At 41.8% G+C, this 25,098-nt stretch overlaps 1 protein-coding gene across 4 annotated transcripts in view; it reads left to right on the forward strand.

Moving 5' to 3' along the window:
* mab21l3 (mab-21-like 3) overlaps positions 1-25,098 on the forward strand; it is a 72,451-nt gene that overhangs the window by 8,108 nt on the left and 39,245 nt on the right. Inside the window, exons 1-3 of one of the 4 annotated variants that reach the window (XM_067992936.1) lie at positions 12,733-12,812; positions 13,634-13,810; positions 18,247-18,387. In XM_067992936.1, coding sequence (XP_067849037.1) covers positions 13,763-13,810; positions 18,247-18,387 — 189 coding nt within the window. In that variant the 5' untranslated portion in view covers positions 12,733-12,812; positions 13,634-13,762. Of the gene's footprint in view, positions 1-12,732; positions 12,813-13,633; positions 13,811-17,328; positions 17,419-18,246; positions 18,388-25,098 lie in introns of those variants that run through there. The other 3 variants (XM_067992932.1, XM_067992933.1, XM_067992934.1) reach the window with 3 other exon arrangements.

A 25,098-nucleotide genomic window follows, 5' to 3' on the forward strand; every position in this document is an offset into this window, starting at 1 on the left:
TTTGGTAGGAAGAATAGAAAAGCAGAATATTTTTTAAAAGGTAAGAGACTAAGAAATGTTGGTATTCAGAGAGATTTGGGTGTCCTTGTACACGAATCACAGAAAGTTAACATGTAGGTGCAGCAAGCAATTAGGAAGGCAAATAGTATGTTATCCTTTATTGCATGGGCATTGGAGTATAAGAGTAAGGAAGTCTTGCTGCAATTATACAGGGCTCTTGTGAGTCCACACCCGAAGTACTGTGTACAGTTTTGGTCTCCTTACCTAAGGATATACTTGCCTTAGAGGGTGTGCAACGAAGGTTCACTAGATTGATTCCTGGGATGAGAGGGTTGTCCTACGAGGAGAGATTGAGTAGAATGGGCCTATATTCTATGGAATGTAGAAGAATGAGAGGTAATCTCATTGAAACGTGTGAAATTTTTAAAAGGCTTGACAGGGTAGATACTGAGAGGCTATTTCCCCTGGCTGGAGCATCAACAACTAGGGGTCATAGTCTCAAGATAAGAGTTCAGCCATTTAGGACCGAGATGAAGAAACATTTCTTCACTCAGAAGGTTGTGAATCTTTGGAATTCTCTACCCCCGAGGGCGGTGGATGCTCAGTCGTTGAGTATATTCAAGATTGAGATTGATAGATTTTGGGATACTAAGGGAATCAAGGGATATAGGGATAGGGTGGGAAAATGGAGTTGAGATCGAAGATCAGCCACGATATTATTGAATGGTGGAGCAGGCTCGAGGGACCGTATGGCCTACTTCTGCTCCTATTTCTTATGTTCTTATGATAAGTATAACCTCTCAGTTCTTGTATCATCCTAGTAAATCTTTTTTTCACCTTCTCCTGTGCCTTCATATCCCTTTTATAATATGGAGACCAGAACTGTTCACAGTACTCCAAGTGTGGTCTAACCAAGGTTCTATACACGTTTAACATAACTTCTCTGCTTTTCAATTCTATCCCTCCAGAAATGAACCACAGTGCTTAGTTTCCTTTTATTATGGCCTTATTAACCTGTGTCGCTACTTTTAGTGATTTGTGCATCATACTCTCAGATCCCTCTACTCCTCTTAGACCATTTAGACTCTTATTTTCCAAGGAGTATGTGGCCTCCCTATTCTTCCTACCAAAATGTACCACCTCACACTTATCTATATTGAAATTCATTTGCCAATTGCATGCCCATCCTGCGAGTTTATTAACGCCTTCCTGTATTTTGTCGCAATCCTCCTCAGTATAATTATACCCCCCAATTTGGTGTCGTCCGTAAATTTTGAAATGGTACTTCCGATTCCTGAGTCCAAATCGTTTATGTAAACAGTGAACAACAGTGGTCCCAGCACCAATCCTTGTGGAACACCACTTCATACCTTTTGCTAGTCTGAGTAGCTACCCTTAACCCTTACTCTCTGTTTCCTGTTTTGTAGCCAGCTTGCTATCCATTCTGCTTCTTGTCCCCTGACTCCACATGCTCTGACCTTAGTTATGTGTCTACTATGTGGTACCTTATCAAAGGCCTTTTGAAAATCCAAATATATTAGACCTACTGCATTACCCTTGTCTGCCCTTCCTGTTACTTCTTCCAAGAATTCAATAGGGTTGGTTAAACATGACCTACCCTTTTGAAATCCGTGCTGACTATTCTTTGTTATATTTTCAGTTTCTAGATGTTTTTCTATTACATCATTGAATAAGAATTCCATTATCTTTTCTACCACTGATGATAAGCTAATTGGTCTATAGTTCCCTGGAATTATTTTTTTCTTCTTTTTAAATACAGGAATCACATTAGCTGTCCGACTATCCTCTGGCACTATTCCCTTTTCTAATAAATTTTTATATATACGTAATAGTGACTCTGCTATATCTTCCCTAACTTCTTTTAATATGCGTAGTGAATCACCGGGCACAAGTGTGCAGGAGTTAGGGCAGGGGAATAGGACGCCACAGGTGCCAGCTCTCGGGAGGGCGAGATCACATACTAGCTCTGCTAGTACACATTCATCTCCTCTGTTTCAGCTAGATTTGTACTTTGGACCTGGAGGTTAAAGTGACTGTTTCCTAACACAACATATGGTGCAATCATCTATCAGGGAAAGAAGGCCTACATTGCATCTGTCATGTTGGATAGCACTAAGGTTTCAGAAATGGTAAGAACCGTTTTCCCACACAATGTACCTTTTAGCACTAATATCCTTGTTGTCTTTGGGTGATTGAGTTAACTGGAGTTTAACTTTAGTATTGAATCAGTGCAGATGGCTTCCCTTTGATAGGATTCTTTACCCACCCTGAAATTGAGGTCAGTACAATCCACATGACAGAGCAGGCTTTTATAAGCTGCACGAATGGACAGATTCCAAACTGAAAGTCCTCTAGTTCTTTTCCATTGCTCAGAATGGGGCTCTTTAAATTCTGATGTATAGCTCCCTGCTGATTCCATTTATTGATTTCTTTTTACTGATGTTTATTGTACACATTTTACTATTAAATAATTGAATAACTCACTTATATCACAGACACATTTATTCAGTATTTAAGCTGCTTGATTATTTGCAATTGGGATTGTTTTCTTTTTAATTTAGTCCTTTAGATATCTCTCCAAAGTAACAATGTTCAGTATTACCAGCAGTTACTTTTGCTGTTTTTCCTCTGGTTGTAGAGTTAGGAGTACAGCATTGATCACTAAGACTGTCATGTCCGGAGGGCTGGAGGCGATGGATTTTTCAGTGTCAGAATGTACTAATAGCTTTGATCATTGTGCCCACAAACATTGAACGGACTCCAAACAAACTGGTTATGACACACTCTTCACATACCAACAAAATCACTGGACAAATCGTCTCCTAAGCTTTAATATGACGCTTTTTTTTACATGTACATGGCAGTCAGACTTCAAATAAATTATGTTTCATTCTCCTTTGTAAGCACAAACACTGGACAATTCAACACTCCTAACAAGCTGTTTTCTAGACTTTCTCTATTTAATCTCATATTTAGTATACTTAAAGATTGGATTTTCATTCTCACTTGCTGAACGAAACATCTTTTTCCAAAACTAAACACCCCAGTGGCCTCGAACTCCTAGTTGCCTGGGGCCAACCTCAGCCGTGTCACTCTGAAGCAACTCTGAATTTGCCACATTAACTCTTAAATGCCAAAATACAGGCCTACGCCCATCCATTTCCTGCCTTCCACAGTGGCTCGTACCTCATGCTGTGGTTTTCTCCCTGACTTTTCTTTACTTCTTTTTAGGGACTACCAGAAGAAAACTGAAATTTAAAAAATATTTTTAAAAAAGAGTCACTAAGCTGAATTTTCCTTCGCTATCCCACCCAAAATCAGGTGGGATAGTGGTGGAAATGACAGAAAATGATGCGGTGAGGCCTACCATCACCTCTCCACCCTGACCTCGATTTCCATCCTCTCACTCCTGCCGGGACCACTGCTGGCTGCCGATTCCCCACCCGCCACATATAAATGCAAACAGCGGGGTAGGCAGAGCTTGGCATCCTGTTCCATTTTCCACCACCGCTCCCCAAGACTGCTTTGTGAAATGTGCCAGTAGATCTGGGGTAGTGGTAGCTATGGCCCCGATATGCACAGGTGGAGGGAGATCGCCTGGTAGTGGGCTCATCTCCCTCCATGAAGACCCAAAAATGTCTCAGCCAAAGCCTACAAACAAATTTCCACTGTTCGTCTTCAGGACTCCTCAGGTGCTGCAGTGGCTCTCCTCCTGCAGCGCTGACAACATTTACTGGCCTTGCAGGAGTGGGCTCCCGCTTACAGGTGGGGCTCTGCCCTACATCTATAATGACCCCGACCCAGGAAAATGCGTCAGGGTTGAGACACAGTTAGAGGGATGGGCAAAAACCTCACCGCCCCTCCCCCCACTATAAGAACTATCCAGCGCACTATGTCTGTAATGGTGCCCGTTTTTATTTACTTTTTCTTTTAAGCTGGCGTTGTTTTCAATCTTACCCTGCGCAATGGCCAAAGTGGAGGGAAAGCATTTTGCAGGGTTGTGATAAATATTGGAAATATGTCCTGTTTATACATTTAAAAGCTAATGTAACCAAACTCAGCTGATGCTGTACCTGTATCTTTGTAAAATGCCTCCCCCCACGACCCGCCCACCCAATGTGGAATATCAAGGAAGGGCTTCTTTATTCTCATATAAGTGATTCATTCACGTTTCAGCAGCTGTTGTTTGTTAAATGATGTCATGGGCCGATATTTCTATTCCTATAGACACAAAACTGTTCAATGTACATGTTCAGGATGGCTAGCTCTTATGTGAGAGTCTTTCAGCTGGAAGATAATTTCAATCAGAGCAATTGGGCCTTTGTTCTGTGCCTGAATGGGCATTTGCAATTATATCTGATTTCATTCATTTTGTTTTTATTAATGCTGAGATCAAAAGAAAATGCAGTTTAAAAAACAAGATGTTGCAGTTTGAGGGCTGATAAATTCTGGGAGTGACAGTTCATCTCAGAGAAAGGTTGTGCAGGAACTTTGTGTGCAGTCGTTCATCAAGAAACTTTGTGCTGCAAAACTGACTGTTTATTTTCACTTTTTCAGAAGATTCAAATTATAATTAATCCCTTGTGGGCACTAAGACTGAACTCCTACATCACACTCAATTTCCAGAGATCAGAAAAATATCATAAACTAGATGAACAGAACTGAGTCATTACTTCTTCACCACTGAGGTACCGACTACCTCCAAAAACTCAAGTTAAATATTATTACATTTTTAGGCTTTTGCTCAGCTACTTCTCTCGTGTTCTTAAACATGCCCTTGCTCTCCATGAGCCAGACTATAGCTTCATATGGTCAATAACTGGTAATGTAGCAAACCCAGGGGTCAAACAGAAGCCCTTGTCACTGTATTTAGATAACTGGGGTATGTCAAGAACCCTCTTTTGCTTCCCTAGACTTTGGAAAATTATAGAATAATCACTCAACCAGAATGTGGCTTAAGCTATAAACAGGTTTATTAAAAATAACAATTAAGCAGCAGCAAAGAAAATACAACAGATTACAATAATTTACAGAACATATCTATTCCTCCTTGAATATAGAAAATAATAAACAGATGCAACCCTCCACTAATACTGTTATTAATACTGGACCTGAAATAAGCATCCCTTCACAATAACCTTACAAGGTTCTTTGTCAATTGCCCCATGGGACCTTTGGCTTTTCACTTGATGGCCTGGGACCACGCTTCCTGAGATATACTCAGTACCCTTCGAAGTTCGACCAGGAACAAGGGAAATCAAAAATGTATCTTTCAAGGTCAAATAAAGCTGCCAATCATATATAAACTTAAAGGGATGACTGAATTTACGCGTGTCTGCAGTTCTAGAAACTGCATCCTGAATGTCAGCAGAATCCATCTAATAGATGTCAAATCCAAATCCATTTGTCTGAATGGACCATTCGCTGAACAAAGCATTAAAAGCAAAATATAATATTAATGAAGGTATTTGCTTAACTCTAATCTATAAACAAGAAATGAGGGGACCTCACCAAAGTGAGACCATTTTATGGAGCTTTGGAAGCACCTCTCATGATATTCAGCAGGTGCCAGAGCCCAAATGTCGTGTGTCAGCAGCCGGTGAAGGATTGCTGGCTGGCTGCTTGTTTCGCACTATGCAATTGTCCAGGTTGGGGGTTGGGGAGGGTGATGCATAGGGCACCGAGCAAAGGGGCAGGGGTGCCAGAGTGGGAAACACCAGGCTGGAGTGCCTGAACTTTTCCCCATTCAGCGCCCATTTTGAATAGACACTGTAAGACCATAAGACCATAAGAGATAGGAACAGGAGTAGGCCATTTGGCCCCTCGAGCCTGCTCCGCCATTTAATGAGATCATGGCTGATCTGATTTTTACCTCAACTCCACTTTCCCGCCCTTTCCCCATATACTTTGACTCCCTTGCTGATCAAAAATTTGTCTAACTCACCCTTGAATGTATTCAATGACTCAGCCTCCACAGCTTTATGGGGTAAAGAATTCCAAAGATTCACGATCCTCTGGGAGAAGAAATTCCTCCTCATTTCCGTCTTAAACGGATGACCCCTTATTCTGAGACTATGCCCCCAAGTTTTAGATTCCCCCATGAGGGTAACATCCTCTCAGCATCTACCCGATCGAGTCCCCTCAGAATCTTGTATGTTTCAATAAGATCTCCTCTCATTCTTCTAAACTCCAATGAGTATAGACCCAACCTGTTCAATCTTTCCTCATAAGACAACCCTTCCATACCCGGAATCAACCTAGTGAACCTTCTCTGAACTGCCTCCAATGCAAATATGTCCTTCCTTAAATAAGGGCACCAGAACTGTACACAGTACTCCAGGTTTGGTCTCACCTGCACCCTGTACAGTTTTAGCATGACTTCCCTGCTTTTATACTCCATACCCCTAGAAATAAAGGCCAATATTCCGTTTGCCTTCCGGATTACCTGCTGCACCTGTAGGTTGACTTTTTGTGTTTCATGTACAAGGACACCCAGATCCCTCTGTACCGCAGCATTTTGTAGTATTTCTCTATTCAAATGCTATTTTGCTTTTTTATTTTTCCTCCCAAAGTGGATGACTTCACATTTTCCCACATTATATTCCATCTGCCAAATTTTTGCCACACTGTGCAGCTGAAGTGCTGCTCAGGGCGGGTGGCCACCTAATTAGACTAAAAGTCGGGGGCCTAATGAGCTTAGCACATAGCTTGTCCATAGGCTCCCAGCCTCTTATGCACAAACTGTCCGCATTGGGGTGCACTGAATGCCTCGGGCATATAGTAGGCTTCAGGTCTCTGTGCATGATTTTCTGGGGAAAAGGAGCCTCATTTTATAATTGGCCCCACTCAACTGACATGATATTAAAAATTTGCTGCCGCCATCCCCGAGAAACAGAAAACTATAAACCTAATCCTAAAATTTAATTCCAACCTCAAAAACACATAAAAATGAGAATGTGTTTAAAGCCATGGTTACACTGAATTTCAGAGGTCACATCACACCCAAAGCTGAGTTTATACCTGACCCCTGATACGACTATACGCAAACAAATTTAAAGACTTTGTGACAATGCTCAAACAAATAGGATTTGAAGTCATAGTTCAGTATATATAACATGGTAGTAGACTTGAGACCAAATAACCCATTATAACCACCAAATCTTGTATTTTGCTTGCCTTCCGTCAGCCGACTAGGGTTGTATCACTTGATCCACCCCCTTGGATCCAATATATACCCAGATTACACCACTTGCTTTAACTTCAACCACAGTATTAAGGTTCTTAGGTTGCAGATATGATATATTTTAATAAATCTCTAATGTAATATTTGAATTCAGCAGAAATGCATCAAGAACTAATGGAAGCCTTGAATCCAAAAATACTCAGGGAAAGAGAACAAAGTGTCAGAATTCTTCAATAGCTTTTACTATCTGAACAAATGAAGTGATGCATTCACTCCCCAAAATCAATTATTCATTACATATGTTATAGGCAGCTGTCATTTAAAAATGTAAATTGGATTAGTAAGTGCCTCAATAATAGGAAACAGAGGGTGATTACCAGTGGTAATAATTCTAATTGGACAGCTGTGACCAGCACAGTTCCCCAGGGATCAGTCCTGAGGCCCTGACTGTTCATAGAATCTATTAATGACCTCAAAGGATGTATGTAGAATATCCGTGTTTATGGAAGGTAGCAGATTGCATGGGAAAAAACAAAGGGGAAGAAGTTCATTTTCGGGCCCAGAAGTGGTGCTGCGCAACCACTGCGTGCCCAATCCCGTGGGCGCAACTAGGAAGCAAAATTGGCGAGGGCCCCTCATTATCATAAAATAGGCAGGCTGCCAGCACTATTGATTGGCAGCGCATTTAATGGAGGACGGAAAAATCGGGTGTCTCTGACACGATTTAAAGACAGCCAGCACCTCTTAAAGGGGAGGTGCACTGCAGCTGCAAGCAACTTGCATTCAATGCAACATGCAGAAATGAAAGGCAGAGGAGAAGCTGGAAGCCCCCCCCCCCACCGCCCGCTGGTTTTTGGATGCTGCATTGGAGATGTTGGTGGAGGAGATGGGCAGGAGGAGGGATGTCCTCTTCCCACCAGGTGGCAGGAAGATCTCGATACAAACTGCTTGGCAGCAGTGTGCAGAGTGGCAGAGCAGATTGTGCCAGGAGTATTACTCTACAGACCTAACTACAATGGCACAAGAAGTTTAATGACCCTCTTCTTAACGCTGCACTATCTGTGGCCACAGCACGCACAACCCTTCCCTCCCCCATTTGCCAGCACTCCATATAGAGTGCTTAAAATAACCAATATGATCATACAATGAGGAGCATTTTTAGATAAGATGCTGCAGAAGAAATGTCTGCCAGTTGGCTAAACGCTGAAAGTATCCTTCCATTATAAGATGGCAATTTCCAAGGCAAATAGAATATTGAGGTGCATAAGATCATTGATAAGACCAAGGAAATCATATTGACAGTCTGTACTGAGTATAGTATTCAGATTTTGTCACTGTATTTATGAAGTATCAGAAGTATCAGAAATAATTTCAAAGAAGGCCAAACTAGATGCAACCAAGTTTTAAATCAATGAGCTTTGAAGAGAGAAAGTCTCTCTATAAGCTCTTTGGGGGAGAAAGAGAACTGAGGATTCATGAAGTGTACATGATCCAGATCTAAATTTCAAAAATATGATCAATGGGGAATTTTTTTGAGTGGAATCAGAAGGGAACTGATGGATATCATAGAATCATAGAATGGTTACAACACAGAAGGAGGCCATTCGGCCTATCGAACCCATGCTGGCTCTTTGTAAGAGCAATCCAGTTAGTCCCATTCCCCTGCTCTTTCCGCAGAGCCCTGCAAATTTTTTTCCTTCAAGTATTTATCCAATTCCTTTTTGAAAGCCACGATTGAATCTGCTTTCACCATCCTTTCAGGCTGCGCATTCCAGATCATAGCTACTTGCTGCGTAAAAAAGTTTTTCCTCACGTCACCTTTGGTTCTTTTGCCAATCACCTTAAATAGTTCTCGACCCTTCCATCAATGGGAACAGTTTCTCTTTATTTACTATATCTAAACCCTTCATAATTTTGAACACTTCTATCAAATCTCCTCTCAACCTTCCCTGCTCTGCTCTAAGGAGAACTACCCCAGCTTCTCCAATATATCCACGTAACTGAAGTCCCTCATCCCTAGAACCATTCTAGTAAATCTTTTTTGCACCCTCTCTAAGGCCTTCACATCCATCCTAAATTACATTGCCCAGAATTGGACACAATAATCCAGTTGTGGCCGAACCAATGTTTTATAAAGGTTCAACATAACTTCCTTGCTTTTGTACTCTATGCCTCTATTTATAAAGCCCAGGATCCCATTTGCTTTTTTAACCACTTTCTCAACTTGTTCTGTCACCTCAAAGATTTGTGCACCTATACCCCCAGATCTCTCTGCTCTTGCACCCCCTTTAGAATTGTACCATTTAGTTTATATTGCCTCTTCTCATTCTTCTTGCCAAAATGTATCACTTTGCACTTCTCTATGTTAAATTTCATCTGCCATGTGTCCGCCCATTCCACCAGCCTCTCTATTTCCTCTTGAAGTCTATTACTATCCTCCTCACTGTTGACTACACTTCCAAGTTTTGTGTCATCTGCAAATTTTGAAATTATGCCCTGTACACCCAAGTCCAAGTCATTAATATACACCAAAAAAAGCAGTGGTCCTAGTACCAACCTCTGGGGAACACCACTGTGTACCTCCCTCCAGTCCGAAAAACAACCGTTCACCACTACTCTCAGTTTCCTGTCACTTAGCCAATCTCGTATCCATGCTGCCACTGCCCCTTTTTTTCCATGGTCTTCAATTTTGCTGACCAGCCTATTATGTGGCACTTTATCAAACTTTTGAAAGTCCATTTACAACACATCAACCGCATTGCCCTCATCAACTCTCTCTGTTACCTCATCAAAAAACTCAATCAAGTTAGTTAAACATGATTTGCCTTTAACAAATCCATACTGGGTTTCCTTTATTAATCCACACTTGTCCAAGTGACTATTAACTTTGTCCCGGATTATCGTTTCTAAAAGCTTCCTCACTACTGAGGTTAAACTGACTGGCCTGTAGTTGCCGGGTTTATCCTTAAACCCTTTTTTGAACAAGGGTGTAACATTTGCAACTCTCCAGTCCTCTGGCACCACCCCCATATCTAAGGAGGATTGGAAGATTATGGCCAGCCCCTCTGCAATTTCCATCCTTATTTCCCTCAGCAACCTAGGATGCATCCCATCCTGACTGGATGATTTATCTACTTTAAGTACAGCCAGCCTTTCTAGTACATAAGAACATAAGAAATAGGAGCAGGAGTAGGCCATACGTCCCCTGGAGACTGGCCCACCATTCAATCAGATCATGGCTGAACTTCAACCTCTACTCCACTTCCTGCCCAATCGCCATATCCTTTGATTCCCCTAGAGTCCAAAAATCTGTCTATCTCAGCCGCGAATATATTCAACAACTCAGCATCCACAGCCCTCTGGGGTGGAGAATTCCAAAGATTCACAACCCTCTGAGTGAAGAAATTCCTCCTCATCTCAGTCTTAAATGGCCGACCCCTTATCCTGCAACTATGCCCTCTAGTTCTAAACTCTCCAGGAGAAACAACCTCTCAGCATCTACCCTGTCAAGCCCCCTCAGAATCTTGCATGTTTCAATGAGATTACCTCTCATTATTCTAAACTCCAGAGAGTATGGGCCCACTCTACTCAACCCCTTCTCATAGGACAACCCTCTCATCCCAGGAATTAATCGATATAATCCACTATCTCTGCAGCCATATCTTTTAGTACCTCCTCTTTATTAATTTTTAGCCCATCCAGTATCTCAACCACCTCTTCTTTTACTGTGACTTTGGCAGCATCTTCTTCCTTGGTAAAGACAGATGCAAAGTACTCATTTAGTACGACAGCCATGCCTTCTGCCATCATGCATAAATCTCCTTTTTGGTCCCTAATCGGCCCCACCCCTCCTCTTACTACCCATTTACTATTTATATGCTTATAGAAGACCTTTAGATCCCCTTTTATGTTTGCCACCAGTCTATTCTCATACTCTCTCTTTGCCCCTCTTATTTCTTTTTTCACTTCTCCTCTGAACTTTCTATATTCAGCCTGGTTCTCACTTGTATTTTCAACCTGACATCTGTCATACGCCCCCTTTTTCTGCTTCATCTTACTCTCTATCGTTGCCCTACCTTTCCCTCTCATGGGAATGGACCTGGACTGAATCTGAACCATCTCCTCTTTAAAGGCCGCCCACTTTTCGATTACAGTGTTGCCTGCCAATCTAATTCTAAACAAAGGAAACTACAAGCTCAGTATGATTCCAGGAATAGTCCTTTTTAGCACCAAAGAGGTGTTTGCTTAAAGTGAATGAAGACTTGAATGAAGCATTGAACAAAGAAATGACAAAAACAAAGAACAGAGTGGTGTGAGCCTAATGCTGAGGTGATGAAAATGGTTTCTGTCGGTCATAAGCACGCACTTAGTGACTGGGCAATCTAGATGAGTTGAATGGTTTCCTACCTTATGACTAAGAACATTGTACTTTTTCTATAAATCGGTTTGATCATAATGATGCAGAATTCTCTTTAGATACCTTTTATCCCATGTACTGATTTATGAATGATTCATCTTGCAAATGTTTGTTTTGTTCTTCCGTACAGAGTGGTTCATATTGTGCTAAATAACAAATCAATCACATAAATTAGCTCTAAAAAGAAAATTCCAGGGGTGGAATTTTCTTTTTTGCAATTGAGTTCATTCACAATGTGCATATGCATAAAGTAATTTTTGCTCCATTTTTGAACGTGTATATCAAAGTTTAGATGGATGGAAAATTGAAAAGAATGAAAGCTTTTGCATCACTTCCAATGTATCTGGAAGCTGGAGAGCTACATTTGAGAGAACTAAACCTTATGGGTTGTCCTGATAGTATTTAATTGGGGGGAGGGGAGCGAGTTTCCTAACACTGGGAATCTGGCGAAGGAGATACCATGCTTAATGTTTTACTTCTTCCAAAAGGCCAGCAGGGCAGTTTCAACACCATAAACCTGGCAATGCAGGAGATACTTCCTGTAGCGCAGTTTCAAATGACCAGATGTGAATTGTGGCAGTGAAAATGGAATACACTTTATATGAACACACTTTTATTATTTAATATGGTGGTCATTTCCCCCCGACAGTGAAATTACAATCAAAGATTGAGAAATAAATAATAATTATAGATAACAATAAACTGGGTATATTGTTAATATATAGATGTAGCATCATTATTATTTGCAGTACTAATAATAAATAAAAGAGCCTTATTCAGCACCAACTCTCGCCCCCATGTTTATTGTTAGTTGTTTATCTTAAATTCAACTGCAGGAATTTAGGGCGCGCACCTCTCTTGCTGTTTTGAATTTAAAGGACATTCTCAGAACGCGGAAATTTGCAGGATTGGTGGCCCATCGGGTTAATTCGTTAACTGCCCGTTCCGTTCCAAATCCTCATCCAATGATTCCCGGGACACTTCTGGGGATGCGCCCCTTGGTTTTCGGTTGACTGCCTCCAGCTCGGCGACTCTTTAGCCGTTGTAGTTCGGGCGCTAGGACCTCGCGGAACTTAATGGACAAAGAACTGAAACTCAAAAGCGATTACTGGTCGATAGGCTGCAGTGTTTGCCGTTTGTGGATATCGGAGTAGCGGCAGGGAATAGTTTCCAACAACTGCACAGTTTATGGTAAACCTGCATTTGACCGATCTGTAGAACTGACGGGGGCAATTGAACAGAAAAGGACTCGAAGAGAGAAATGCTTGTAATAAACTAGAAAGAGGAAGGGCAAAGGATCACAAGAATAAACTTAGAGAGAGCATAAAAAGTGGAAACCGAGAGAGGGGCATAATAATAAATTAAAGAGAGAAATAGGGAGCACCAAACCTAGAAACCGAGAGAGGGGCATAATAATAAATTAAAGAGAGAAATAGGGAGCACCAAACCTAGAAACCGAGAGAGGGGCATAATAATAAATTAAAGAGAAATAGGGAGCACCAAACCTAGAAACCGAGAGAGGGGCATAATAATAAATTAAAGAGAAATAGGGAGCACCAAACCTAGAAACCGAGAGAGGGGCATAATAATAAATTAAAGAGAGAAATAGGGAGCACCAAACCTAGAAACCGAGAGAGAGAAACTAGAGAGAGAAGGAGAACAGGGAGGGGGATATCACAAACGAGAAACAGTGCGAACCACAAAAACAGTAAGGAAAAACAATAAACTAAAACAGAAAGCACAAAGAGGAGAGGGACCCTAACTAGAAACTGAGAGAAGACTAAGACTAGAAAGAATCTGGGAGCATTTTTTTTTTGCAGAAGTAAAACACCAAGAAGATGAATGAGAGGGAAATACATGGAGAAGGAAGCAATTATATCAACACAGAATAATTTCATAGAAACACTGAAATATTACAGAGAAAAAAATAATCATATAGGAATGAGCGTTTGTTAAAAGAAAAAGACCAATACGTTTCCTAGGAAATTATAATAGCTTGATTTTTTTTAAAGGAACTGTCAGCGAATGAAAAGTTACATGTGAACACGGGAATTTAATCACAAGAATAAAACCGGAGTACATTGAGTAGCAGGAGAAAAGAATAAGCAGAGGGAGAGGAGAAGCGAAGAGTTCTAACAGAAATGGTTGAATTTACAGAAGAAGATCTGGACTTTTACCTTCATAATCAGGTTGGTGGAGATTTAGATATTTTCATGACATGCAATGCAGTGAAGTCAACACCAGGGAGAGTGAAAACTGTTCATGTTAAAGAGGAATATTTGCTAATCGCCAGAATAACTAAATTAATTTTGAGTTTTATTATTAGTGATGGATTTATGACTGTAACATTTTCAACCCCACACTTATTGAGTCTCCATCCCTTAGGACAAACAAAGTGTTCGGACATTTTTGCTGTATCTCTGGTGATGTTTCTTGCAACTCTGTTTCCTTCTTTATGTGGTTTTTTCACAGTATTTTGCTGCAAATGACAGCCTCCTAGCTAAATGGGTTTTATCTTGTATACAGCAACAACTTGCATTTATATAGCACCTTTAATGTAGTAAAACATCCCAAGACTCTCCACAGGAGTGTAATTAGACAAAAATTGATACCGGGCCAAAGAATGAGACATTAGGACAGGTTGGTCAAAGAGGTCGGTTTTAAGGAGCATCTTAAATGAGGTGGAGAGGCAGAGAAGTTTAGAGAGGGAATTCCATTGTGTAGAGCTTAGTTGGCTGAAGGTGCAGCCACCAATAGTGGGGCGAAAGAAGTGGGGATGCACAAGAGGCCAGAGTTGGAGGAACCGAGATAGGAGGGGCAAGATCATGGAGGGATATGAACACAAGGATGAGAGTTTTTAAATCAAGGTGTTGAAGGACTGGGAGCCAATATAGGTCAGCGAGAACAGGACTTGGTGCGAGTTAGCATAAGGGCAGCAGAGTTTAGGATCAGATTAAGTTTATGGAGAGTTGAAAATGGGAGTCTGTCCAGGAGAGCATTGGAATAGTCGAGTCTGGAGGTAACAAAAGCACGGATAAGGGTTTTAGCAGCAGGTGGGCTGATGTAGGGATGGAGATGGGTGATATTACTGAGGTAGAAGTAGGTGGTCTTGGTGATGGAGAGGGTACGTGGTTGGAAGCTCAGCTCAGGGCCAAATAGGATGAGGTTGCAAACAATCTGGTTCAGCCTGAGGCAGTGGCCAGGGAGGGGGATGACATTGGTGGCTAGGGAATGGAGTTTGTAGCGGAGGCCAAAGACAATGCCTTCAATCTTCCCACTGTTTAATTGGAGGAAGTTTCGGCTCATCCAAGATTAGATGTTGGACAAGCAGTCTGTCAACAGAGGCAGCGGAGGGGTTGAGGGAGTTGACGGTGTGGTAGAACTGGGTATCGTCAGTGTACATGTGGAACCAGAAGTATTTTCGTATAATGCCGCCGGGTCAGGAAGAGAAGCCATGGCAGGAGATTCTCTGACTACCACTGGATAGATAAGAGTGGAACCAGGTGAGGGCAGTGCCACTCAGCTGGACAACGGAGGAGAGGAGTTGAAGGAGGGTGGTGTGGTCAACCGTGTTAAAGGCTGCAGACAGTTCGAGTAGGAAGAGGAGGGATAGTTTACCATGGTCACAGTCACATAGGATGTCATTTGTGACTTTGATTAGGGCCGTTTCATTGCTGTGGCAGGGGTGGAAATCTGATTGGAGAAGTTCAAACACGGAGTTGCAGGAAAAATGGGCATGAATGGGCAGTGTCTGTCAACACTGACTGTCTAGACACATATGAAGAAAGCCCTCACTTGGGTGAGGTACTAAGAAGTGGCTCTGCCCCATGGAACTGTACTTCAGCATAAGTCAGTGTCTTCAAGAATAGAAATGAGGGGAATAAATTGAAGGGGGAGGGAGGAAATTGTACATACAATATGCAGACAAATTTCCCCTAATTTAATAATCATAGAAACAAAACAAATGACTTTTTAGTTGTTAATCTTACTATTGCAGGATTTTTGTGGAGGATACGACAATCCTAAACATATTCTCGGTAGCAAGGGCTTCAGCCGCTTTGGCTCCACCTCGTAGAACTCTCCCTCTAAATCCCTCCAGCTTGTTTTCTTTTTCTCCACTTTCAAAAGTTTCCTCAAAACATACCTCTTTGATCACCTTCCATAAACCTTCAGCAACAGTTTTTTCCTTTGTCAAATGCCTTGGATTGTTTTAGTAAGTTAACTGCGCTATAAACACATGGAAATGTTTAATATAAAGATGGGCCTTGGTGCAACACGTAGCACATGGCGCCAGGGACGAAGGTGACCCAATTTCAAACACTAGTCGTGGCTGATAATTGATTGTCTCCAGAAAACTAGACAATGAATTGCTGATTTGGTGAGTGCCTCGCTGATCAAACTACCTCTGACCTTTGTCACCCCCAAGTGGTTGGCCACAAAGTACAAAGTCACATTAGCAAAAGCTGTGAAGATTGCCACAACTTGGAAGGCGTGGAATGGAGGCTGTGAAGGAGTGATAAGGGAAATTAAGTTATCTGCATTTTATTTTTTTTACACACTGCTAAATGAACCCAACTACGGTTGCATATTTTGTTAAAGGGGAACCCTCTGTGGTAGCTCATTAAAACTGAAATTACTAATAACCCTTTTGTTGTCGCAATTTTTTGTTGCCACAATCCCAGTTAAATGACTCTATTTCCTGGAACTTATTTAATAGTGGGTGATTGTTTGTAAATACATAGTTTAAAACAACTTCAGGTGACAAATCCCCATAAATGTATGGGGTAGATTTTGTCTTCACTGCCTGGGCAATAATCCGGTGGATTAATGGAATGAAAATCAGGCGGACAGGCGATCTACTCCACCAGATTATCACCTAGGCGGAGAAGAAAATCTACCCTTGTCTGCAACTGCTTGTATAACATAAAGACCTGGACGAGTTAATCTTTCTTTCAATTTAATGTTGACAAAACCAAAGAAGCTTTCATCACCTCAAGGCCCAATTTCTGTAATGCTCTCCTAGCCTGCCTTCCTATTTTAACCTTTCATAATCTTCAACTCATCCAATATGTTATAGTATGTGTCCTTACCCACACTATGTCCTGCACACTTCCATCATCCCATCCTCTGCAAGCTCTATTGGCTCCCAGTACTCCAGTGAATTGACTTCAAAATTCTTGTCCTCACATCAAATCCCTCCATGGCCTCACTTCACCTTACTTTACTGATCTCCTCCTGCTTTGCATCCTGACAAGTACCCTCCAGTCCTTTAACACCAGACTTCTTTTTGTCCTCTGCTCCACCATTGGTGGCTGCTCATTCAGTCAGTACAGTTCTGCCCAGTTCTCTCCATCTTGCCACCACTCTCACTGCTTTCAAAACCCTTATTTTCAGCTGTGTCTTTGGTCCCTCCTACTTGGCATCCTCAGTTTTTGTAAAATGTTTTGCGGTATCTTCCTGCATGTGAAGAGTACTTTACAAATGCAAGTTGTATGTTTATGAAGTTGGCATTACAAGGTTTATATTGTGAAATTCATTGCCAGCCAAATCAGTGATAGATTGATAGCCAATGTCAAATTCACTGTTAATGTATCAGCTAACTGTGACTTTGACACAGGGCCTTTAACTCACATAGGGACAGTAATGAAATTCATGTTGAATGGAACTGTCAGTAGTAACTTATTAATAGTATAAATGTTAAATGTTACTAAGTTAAACCCCTCTGAGACAACAGACTGTCATGTGAGCCTGCTCTGCCCAATACACCACAATCCTGTTGGTAAAAGCATATGAAATGGTGAGTATGTTTGTGTCCGATTTATAAAAATAGTACCAGCACTTTTTACAAACCATCACTTGTACTGAAAAGTACTGTTTATTCTGTTTACTAGCTTGGCATCTTTCCATATCAAAAAGTGAGGGAGTGTCTCTTCCACACACCCATAACTGGAAATGTTAGTGCTCCAAGGAATTTTTCTCCTCATTTTTGCCTTTGCTACATAATGATATCGTTCTATTTCCAAACAGGAGTTACACTGTCACTAGTGGTACTGTGATTTTTTTTTTTGCCTTTCTGATTGTGGTAGAAAAGACTCCTTTGTGGTCAGTGCAGTAACGGAGCACAAGATTGCCCACAGTTAGCTCAAACATACTACCCAGGTTGTAGTATGTGGTATGGAAAATTTCACACTGATGCAGATAGGGTTGGAGACGGGGCATATTGTTGGGGCAGAGTAGAGTGAGTTAAATGTGCAATGGACCCATGCTATAATCTAGGATTGCTTAATTGGATGTGAAAAGTAAATAAAGTGTTTATAGCAATTCCCCAGTATCCCTCAGCTTGAGTACATTTTTGTGATTCTCTTCCTAATTGCATTTGTATTGTGCTGCTATAATAAACATCTGAGCAAGCAGCCTAATACCATCCAGCACAGAGCAGAAAATGGTTGGTTGATTTGTTTGAAACTGGGAAATGGAAGATGTGACAACACTGAGACAAGACAATTGACTCATGGGATCATCTTTAACTGATGCCCACAATATAGACACCAGTATATTCTAACTCTGTTATGTGGTATCTTGCTCACAGGAGAGCTAGAAATGTCTTAACAAATTTCTTTGTTAGGTGGATCTGCATCGTCGGCAAATTTCAAAGACTGAAGAAGAAGTTTATGCCATTGTTCAAGAACTGACTTGTGCGATCAGCAAAGAGGACAGCCGATTTCAGCCCATTTCCCATTCTGGAATTAACAATGATAACATCAAGGTAATGTATGAACTAGAATCTGTGCTAACCTGTAAAATTCAATTTAATGCAAGCAGTTTGTACAGAACTTGGATTATAAAACTTTTTTAGAGGGTCACATCAGTAGCAAGTTGAACCCCACTGAAGCCTAATCCATGAACAATCTTTGCATACAATTACAAAGTGAGTAGATTTAACTTGCAAAATTCAACGTTTGAAATGTCTGTTTCTTCGTTACCTTAAATGATAATTATGATATTAACAAGTTAATGCAGGACCATTGTTTATCATAATGATGTCAATGTGAACCATGGTAGTACAATGACCAATCAGATTACTGCTCACCTAAGATGCTTCGTAGCAATGCCAGCACTCCACTGTGCCAGGCAGCGGTTGCTATTTCAGTCTGTGTTGGAAACAATTTTTAGCTTAAAGAAAGGATGCAGTGCAAGCACTAAAACATTGTGCCCTATTTAACCCTGATGATAGAACACATGCCACCCAACCACTTGGCTGCCAGTTTGAATCTTAGCAGTTCTTCGACTGGTAGTTCAGTGGCTTGATACAGGAAACAACTCCATCGTGGAGCAAGTGAATAACGGTCTTGGCCCTCTGCAAAAACACCTTTTATTTACTGGTCATGGAGAGACATTGCAACAACTGTGGAGATGGCTATGGAACTCATCTGTGCAGGTGAAGGAAGCTGGTTGCTAGCAGGTAATTTTATGAAAAATAGAGGAGGAGTCGTGATGAGAAAATGATTTAAATGGACAGTGGAATGTTCAGAGAATTATGGATGTTCTTCTGCATATTGAATGCTCCATACACCACTGAAATGGTCCAACGCAGATCATGTTTTTAACTGGGAAAAGTCGTGCAAGAGATGAGCTCAATTGTGATGGTGCAAAGGTGCCTCATCTGATCAACCATATACACTTTAAAAAGACCTGCCACACGCTAAAGTGCCAGTTCTTGTTTCACAGCCGAGGGTGAACACATATGATTACCCCAAGGAAACTTTTATATTGCCATCAACTTGGAATTATTTTCTTTTTCTGCTTTCTTCATTTCTTGTTATATTCATCCTAATTATCATTGTCAAAGTTTCTGTTGGTTTGTTCTTCGTGTTGTCAAATTCTTCAAAAATCTTCAAGAATGACAACCCCACATCAGCTTTACATACTGAGTATAAAGTTTACAGGTCTTAACTGTTGCAGATGGGATTGATGCCTTTGGCATGACATTGGCTGCAACATTTGCTTGTGCTTTGTAGCCTGCACTAGGCAGGATTTACTTTGTGGACTACAGAACATAATCTAAGATTGAGCATTTTTGTCTGACACAATGGACACCAACCAGTTCCACATCATCCATTAGCGATCCTGCCCAATCTATAGGGTCCATTGGCCCTTTCTTTAGTGAAACATCATTCCACCCCTTCCATGATTACTTACTAGGCATACTTAAAACAAGTATGTGGCAGTTTCCTAACAGTGTTAGGAAGCATTTCTTCACACAGCATTATTTAATACCAGGAATGATTTACCAGGTAGAGACGTGAAGGCAAAAACTCTGGGATCATTCAACAGAGAGTTCGATGTTGTGATGGTTTCTATAGAAAGATGAGCTAAATGGGCCATGAGAAATGGTCTCTCTCATCTGTATTAATTTTTGTGAGGTATCCATTAATAACATACATTAATCAGTGACATATCTTCACCAAGCATTGCTGTTTGGACTTAGCAGCCAAGGATGTCAATTTCTTTCACAGGTCTGTCCTGACAACTGGAGCGTCTATTCTCCTGCAAGGACTTTTTTCCTGTTCTTTGTCCTGAATTATTACTTGTTTCTCCAGTTGTATGTAGCTGATGTATACCTTTTCGTTCTTCGAATGAGCATCCTGCCCTCTCCACCCAGACGTCCCCTTGGGCTTTTTGGGGGAAGGGGAGTGAGGGAAGCAAATCATTTCCATTCTTTTTCAAATGAGCCTTGGGCAAAAGAAACTGCCTCACTGGGATGGAGCAGGCCCTTTTATATTGCTCAAGATGGGTTGATCACACTAGGAGACCTCTGGCATTGTGAAGCCATGATGTCACAATATCTTAAAAGGAGGTTTCCCCTTACGTGATTTCTCTCCACCCTCCCAAGTAAAAGCATGACCCAGTGCTGGATCATTCCAGCGGTTTGGGGAGGATTAGAAGAAAGAAGATGCATTGGGTAATCTTTCCTTTTATTTCAGTCGGAATGTGCTGACTTTCATTGCTAATGAAAATGAACTTTGTATGTGGGTCACTTTAGCTTTCAGTGATGCTATCAACCACAGTCCTGTAGAAGGGAATCTTGGAGAACTTTTGCAAACAGGCTGACCGAATATGTAATTAAAGTTATTTGTCTGTCTGCATTCCTGAATTTCAAAGTGAAAGTTGGGTGCATCTTATCAAAGTCAATCTTATTTAGTAAGCTAAGTGAATTTATTGCTATGAGAATGAATAAGGTTTAAAAGATTGATAGTTTGTCAACAAACAAAAATAAAGTATGGCATACTTTAAGAATATTTAAAAGGATGGGAATAAAGGGAAATGAAAATCTACATAAATATTGCAATTTTGTGATGTGGTCGCTGAATGTCAGTGTTAACACATGGAATATCGATTCCTTTTACTGATTAGAAACTGCTAAGGTTTGAGGATATCTCCTCCTTGCTCTGAATTGATCCCATTTCCTGAATTTTCTTCCTGAAAAGCTGGCAGGTGTTTGAAGGGTTAAGTTGAAGGTCTAAATTAAATTTGTCATGGAATGTTTTTACGTAGCAGGGGTCTGTTATCAATGACTCTCTTCAGTAGCTGAAATATGGCCCTTTGAATGGCTTTGGCCTGCACTCAGTCCCGACGTGAGAATAACTAAAGACACGATTGAGCACAACAAAATAGCAGTTTTTCATCAATCCTGACTTGGTTAAGCTATGTAATTTGAATTAATTGTAGAATCAATGGGGTGGGGGGAGGAGTGAATTCCTAGGGGGCGTGTGGACTGAAAGGCTTTAATGTTGGTAGACTGCCCACAATGGGCAGAAATTTGATCACCTCTTTGAGTCACTTCTTTTCATTTCTTCTTTGGCTCGGTCTCCATTTTTTCTCCTCATGCCTCTGTGAAGTGACTTGGGATGTTTTTCTATGTTAAAAGCGCTATATAAATGCAGGTGGTTGATATTAAATGACCCCGTCTCCATGATTTGGGATGGGGTCTGGCAAAGCGTACCAGGCTCCATTAGCCCAGGAGCCTGGTAGAAGAAAAAAAGTAGGTTGACACCAAGGATCCAAACTACTTTTTTCTTCCCTTGGAGTCGATCTAGTTTTTTCATCCACCAGATTCCTGCGCCACTGAAATGTAATGAATTTTTAAGCAGCATACAGACATGTGAAAAATGGCGGACAGGAAAATATCTACTGGTCCATCCAGCCTGTCCCATACAGTTGTGATGCCTAGTGCATCACAATACATACATTCCCCACCCCATCCCACTGTGTGATCACCTGGGACAGCTAGAAGACCAAATAAAAACTCAGGCCAATTTGGGGGATAAAAATCTGGAAAATTCCTCTCCCACCTCCCCCCCCCCCCCCCCCACCTTGGTGACTGAAACTAGTCTGGGAGACCACCCTGGCTCTGAGCAATGTTCCAGGGTACCTACCTCTAGTGCGAAGTGATCCCCACCCAATCATGTCACTGAGTTAGAGTGGTGATGCCCAGGACAATGCAGAGTGTGAGGAACCTCATCTAACAAGCCAAGAAATGGAACTTAAAGTGAATGACACATTTTCTTCCAATTATTAGATTCCCAAGTGTTAAGAAAAGGATTTAGAAGTCAGTATTACTGCAGACATCAAATGCACTCAGCTAAAAGGAGAGTGCTGAAACTACTTTGGGTGTTCATTAGCTAGAAATGTATTGCCTCTAACATGCTTTAAAATAAATATTCAGCTGGAATGTCTGCAGGTGGCACAGGTATAAGTTCACCAAAGTGGGAGGAAAGAGAGAGACAGAGAGAAAAACAAAAACAATGAAAACAACTGAAGTAAGAAAGATGGCAAACGTGGATATAGAGCAAATAGTGAGAAAGAGGGGAAAGAAATGTTCACTAGAGAGGAAAGTCTTAAGCAACAGAAAAGGAATAAAAAAACAAACAACTTCACAAGCAAAAATGGAAAGTGGGAGAGAAATAATAGATAATCTGAAAGACAAAGAAAAGATATAATTGGGCAAAAAAAAAATTGTAATGGAGGTAAATTATGGAGCTTAATGTTAATTAAGCTCATAAAATATAAAACTACGAATATTTCAAGATGAGATTGAGTTAAAGGAAATTGTTCTCTCTTTTGTATTTGGAAACTGTTGCTCAACTTTTTCCATTGAAAGGGATTTCAGTTGGCATGGAACCTGCCAAGATTAGACTTCCAGCAGACAATGTAGCTGATGCAATTTATTGGTTTGTTTCTCTCTTTCCTCCCCCTGTGGTGAACTTGCCCCTCTGACACCTGTACACATTCCAGCGAAATATTTATTTTAAATCGTGTTAGAGGCAACAGGTTTCTAGCTAATTATCAACCAAAGTACTTTGACCTAATCATGACTCATTTCAGCTGAGTGCATTTGGCACCTGTAGTAGCAGTGACTTCTAACCCTTTCTCTTGACGTAAATTGGGCCTGAAATAAAGTTAATTTGTCTTGAATAGGTTTTATGTTGGAATTGATGTGGCTATAATGGAGCTTAATTTTCACAGCCTCTGCCTGTCAGGCTGGAAATGGCAGTGTACCACTTACCACCCCGTTCCCGCTCCCATGAGCGGCCTGTTTCAGGTGGGAGCCTACTTGTAATATGCTATTTTGATGTACCAATGGGGCCTGCTTAAAGCCTGTCTGGGCCCCCCTTCTCCTACAATTGTCTCTTCCCCTCGCCCACCTTTAAGATACAACTTCCGGCTTAGCTGCGCAGAGGAGTTGCTGGAATTCCTGTCCCCACCGCCAGTGAGCTGTCTGTGAGTGCTGATACATTGCTTATAGCCCATTGGAGGTAACCAAATAAGGCCCGGCCCTCAATGCTTTAGGCTTCGAGGCAAGGACTTTGGGCGGGCATGGGAGCTCTCCTCCCACTGCCCACCTAAGATCCTTCCAAGGTTAAAATATATCCTGATATGTTGTGTTTTATTTTGCCCTTCCAATTTTCTTTTCTCCTCTTCTTAGGCTTTAGACTTGTGCTGAGTTTCACAGATGCCAATCACGGACAAATACCACATCCATTTCATCTTTATGTGTAAGCCTAGACAATAATTTCTGGCAGGCTATTCATTTGTGGTATGGCCTCACACAAATGGGGCTCAATTTTAAAAGTAAAAAACAGGTGAGTTAGGGGCGTGGGGCCATTGAAAATTGCCACCATTTAAGACCCACCCCCAACCCACCCATTTCCAATTTTAACCGACACAGGACGAGGGGCGGGCAGCTGACCCGCTCCCAGGAGGCGGGTCGGGCCTCAAAACCTTTCAAGGAGGCTTCAGGCCTCCATTTTTAACTAATTCCTGATTTCAACCCCAGAGGCCGGGATTCCCTGGCCCTTTGTTTTACGCCTCGTGAAAGGAATTCCTCAGGGCAGTGTCCTGGGCCCAACCATCTTCAGCTGCTTCATCAATGACCTTCCCTCCATCATAAGCTCAGAAATGGGGATGTTCGCTGATAATTGCACAGTGTTCAGTTCCATTCGCAACCCCTCAGATAATGAAGCAGTCCATGCCCACATGCAGCAAGACCTGGACAACATCCAGGCTTGGGCCGATAAGTGGCAAGTAACATTTGCACCAGACAAGTGCCAGGCAATGACCATCTCCAACAAGAGAGAGTCTAACCACCTCCCCTTGACATTCAATGGCATTACCATCAGCGAATCTCCCACCATCAACATCCTGGGGGTCACCATTGACCAGAAACTTAACTGTACCAGCCACATAAATACTGTGGCTACAAGAGCAGATCAGAGGCTGGGTATTCTGCGGCGAGTGACTCACCTCCTGACTCCCCAAAGCCTTTCCACCATCTACAAGGCACAAGTCAGGCGTGTGATGGAATACTCTCCACTTGCCTGGATAAGTGCAGCTTCAACAACACTCAAGAAGCTCGAAATCATCCAGGACAAAGCAGCCCGTTTGATTGGCACCCCATCCACCACCCTAAACATTCACTCCCTTCACCACCGGCGCACTGTGGCTGCAGTGTGTACCATCCACAGGATGCACTGCAGCAACTCGCCAAGGCTTCTTCGACAGCACCTCCCAAACCCGCGACCTCTACCACCTAGAAGGACAAGAGCAGCAGGCACATGGGAACAACACCACCTGCACGTTCCCCTCCAAGTCACACACCATCCTGACTTGGAAATATATCGGCATTCCTTCATCGTCGCTGGGTCAAAATTCTGGAACTCCCTTCCTAACAACACTGTGGGAGAACCTTCACCACACAGTTCAAGATGGCAGCTCACCACCGCCTTCTCAATGACAATTAGGGATGGGCAATAAATGCTGGCCTTGCCAGTGGTGCCCACATCCCATGAACAAATTTAAAAAAGAGGCGAGAAGGCCCGAGACTGCAGGCAAGTGCCTAGAAAGGCACAGCTTTTGGGCTTGGAGGAGCAAGAGTGCTCCCCCTAAGCCCGACAAACTTACCTGCACTGACCCCCCG

Source organism: Heptranchias perlo, chromosome 11, assembly GCF_035084215.1.
Source record: "Heptranchias perlo isolate sHepPer1 chromosome 11, sHepPer1.hap1, whole genome shotgun sequence".
Taxonomy (NCBI): domain Eukaryota; kingdom Metazoa; phylum Chordata; class Chondrichthyes; order Hexanchiformes; family Hexanchidae; genus Heptranchias; species Heptranchias perlo.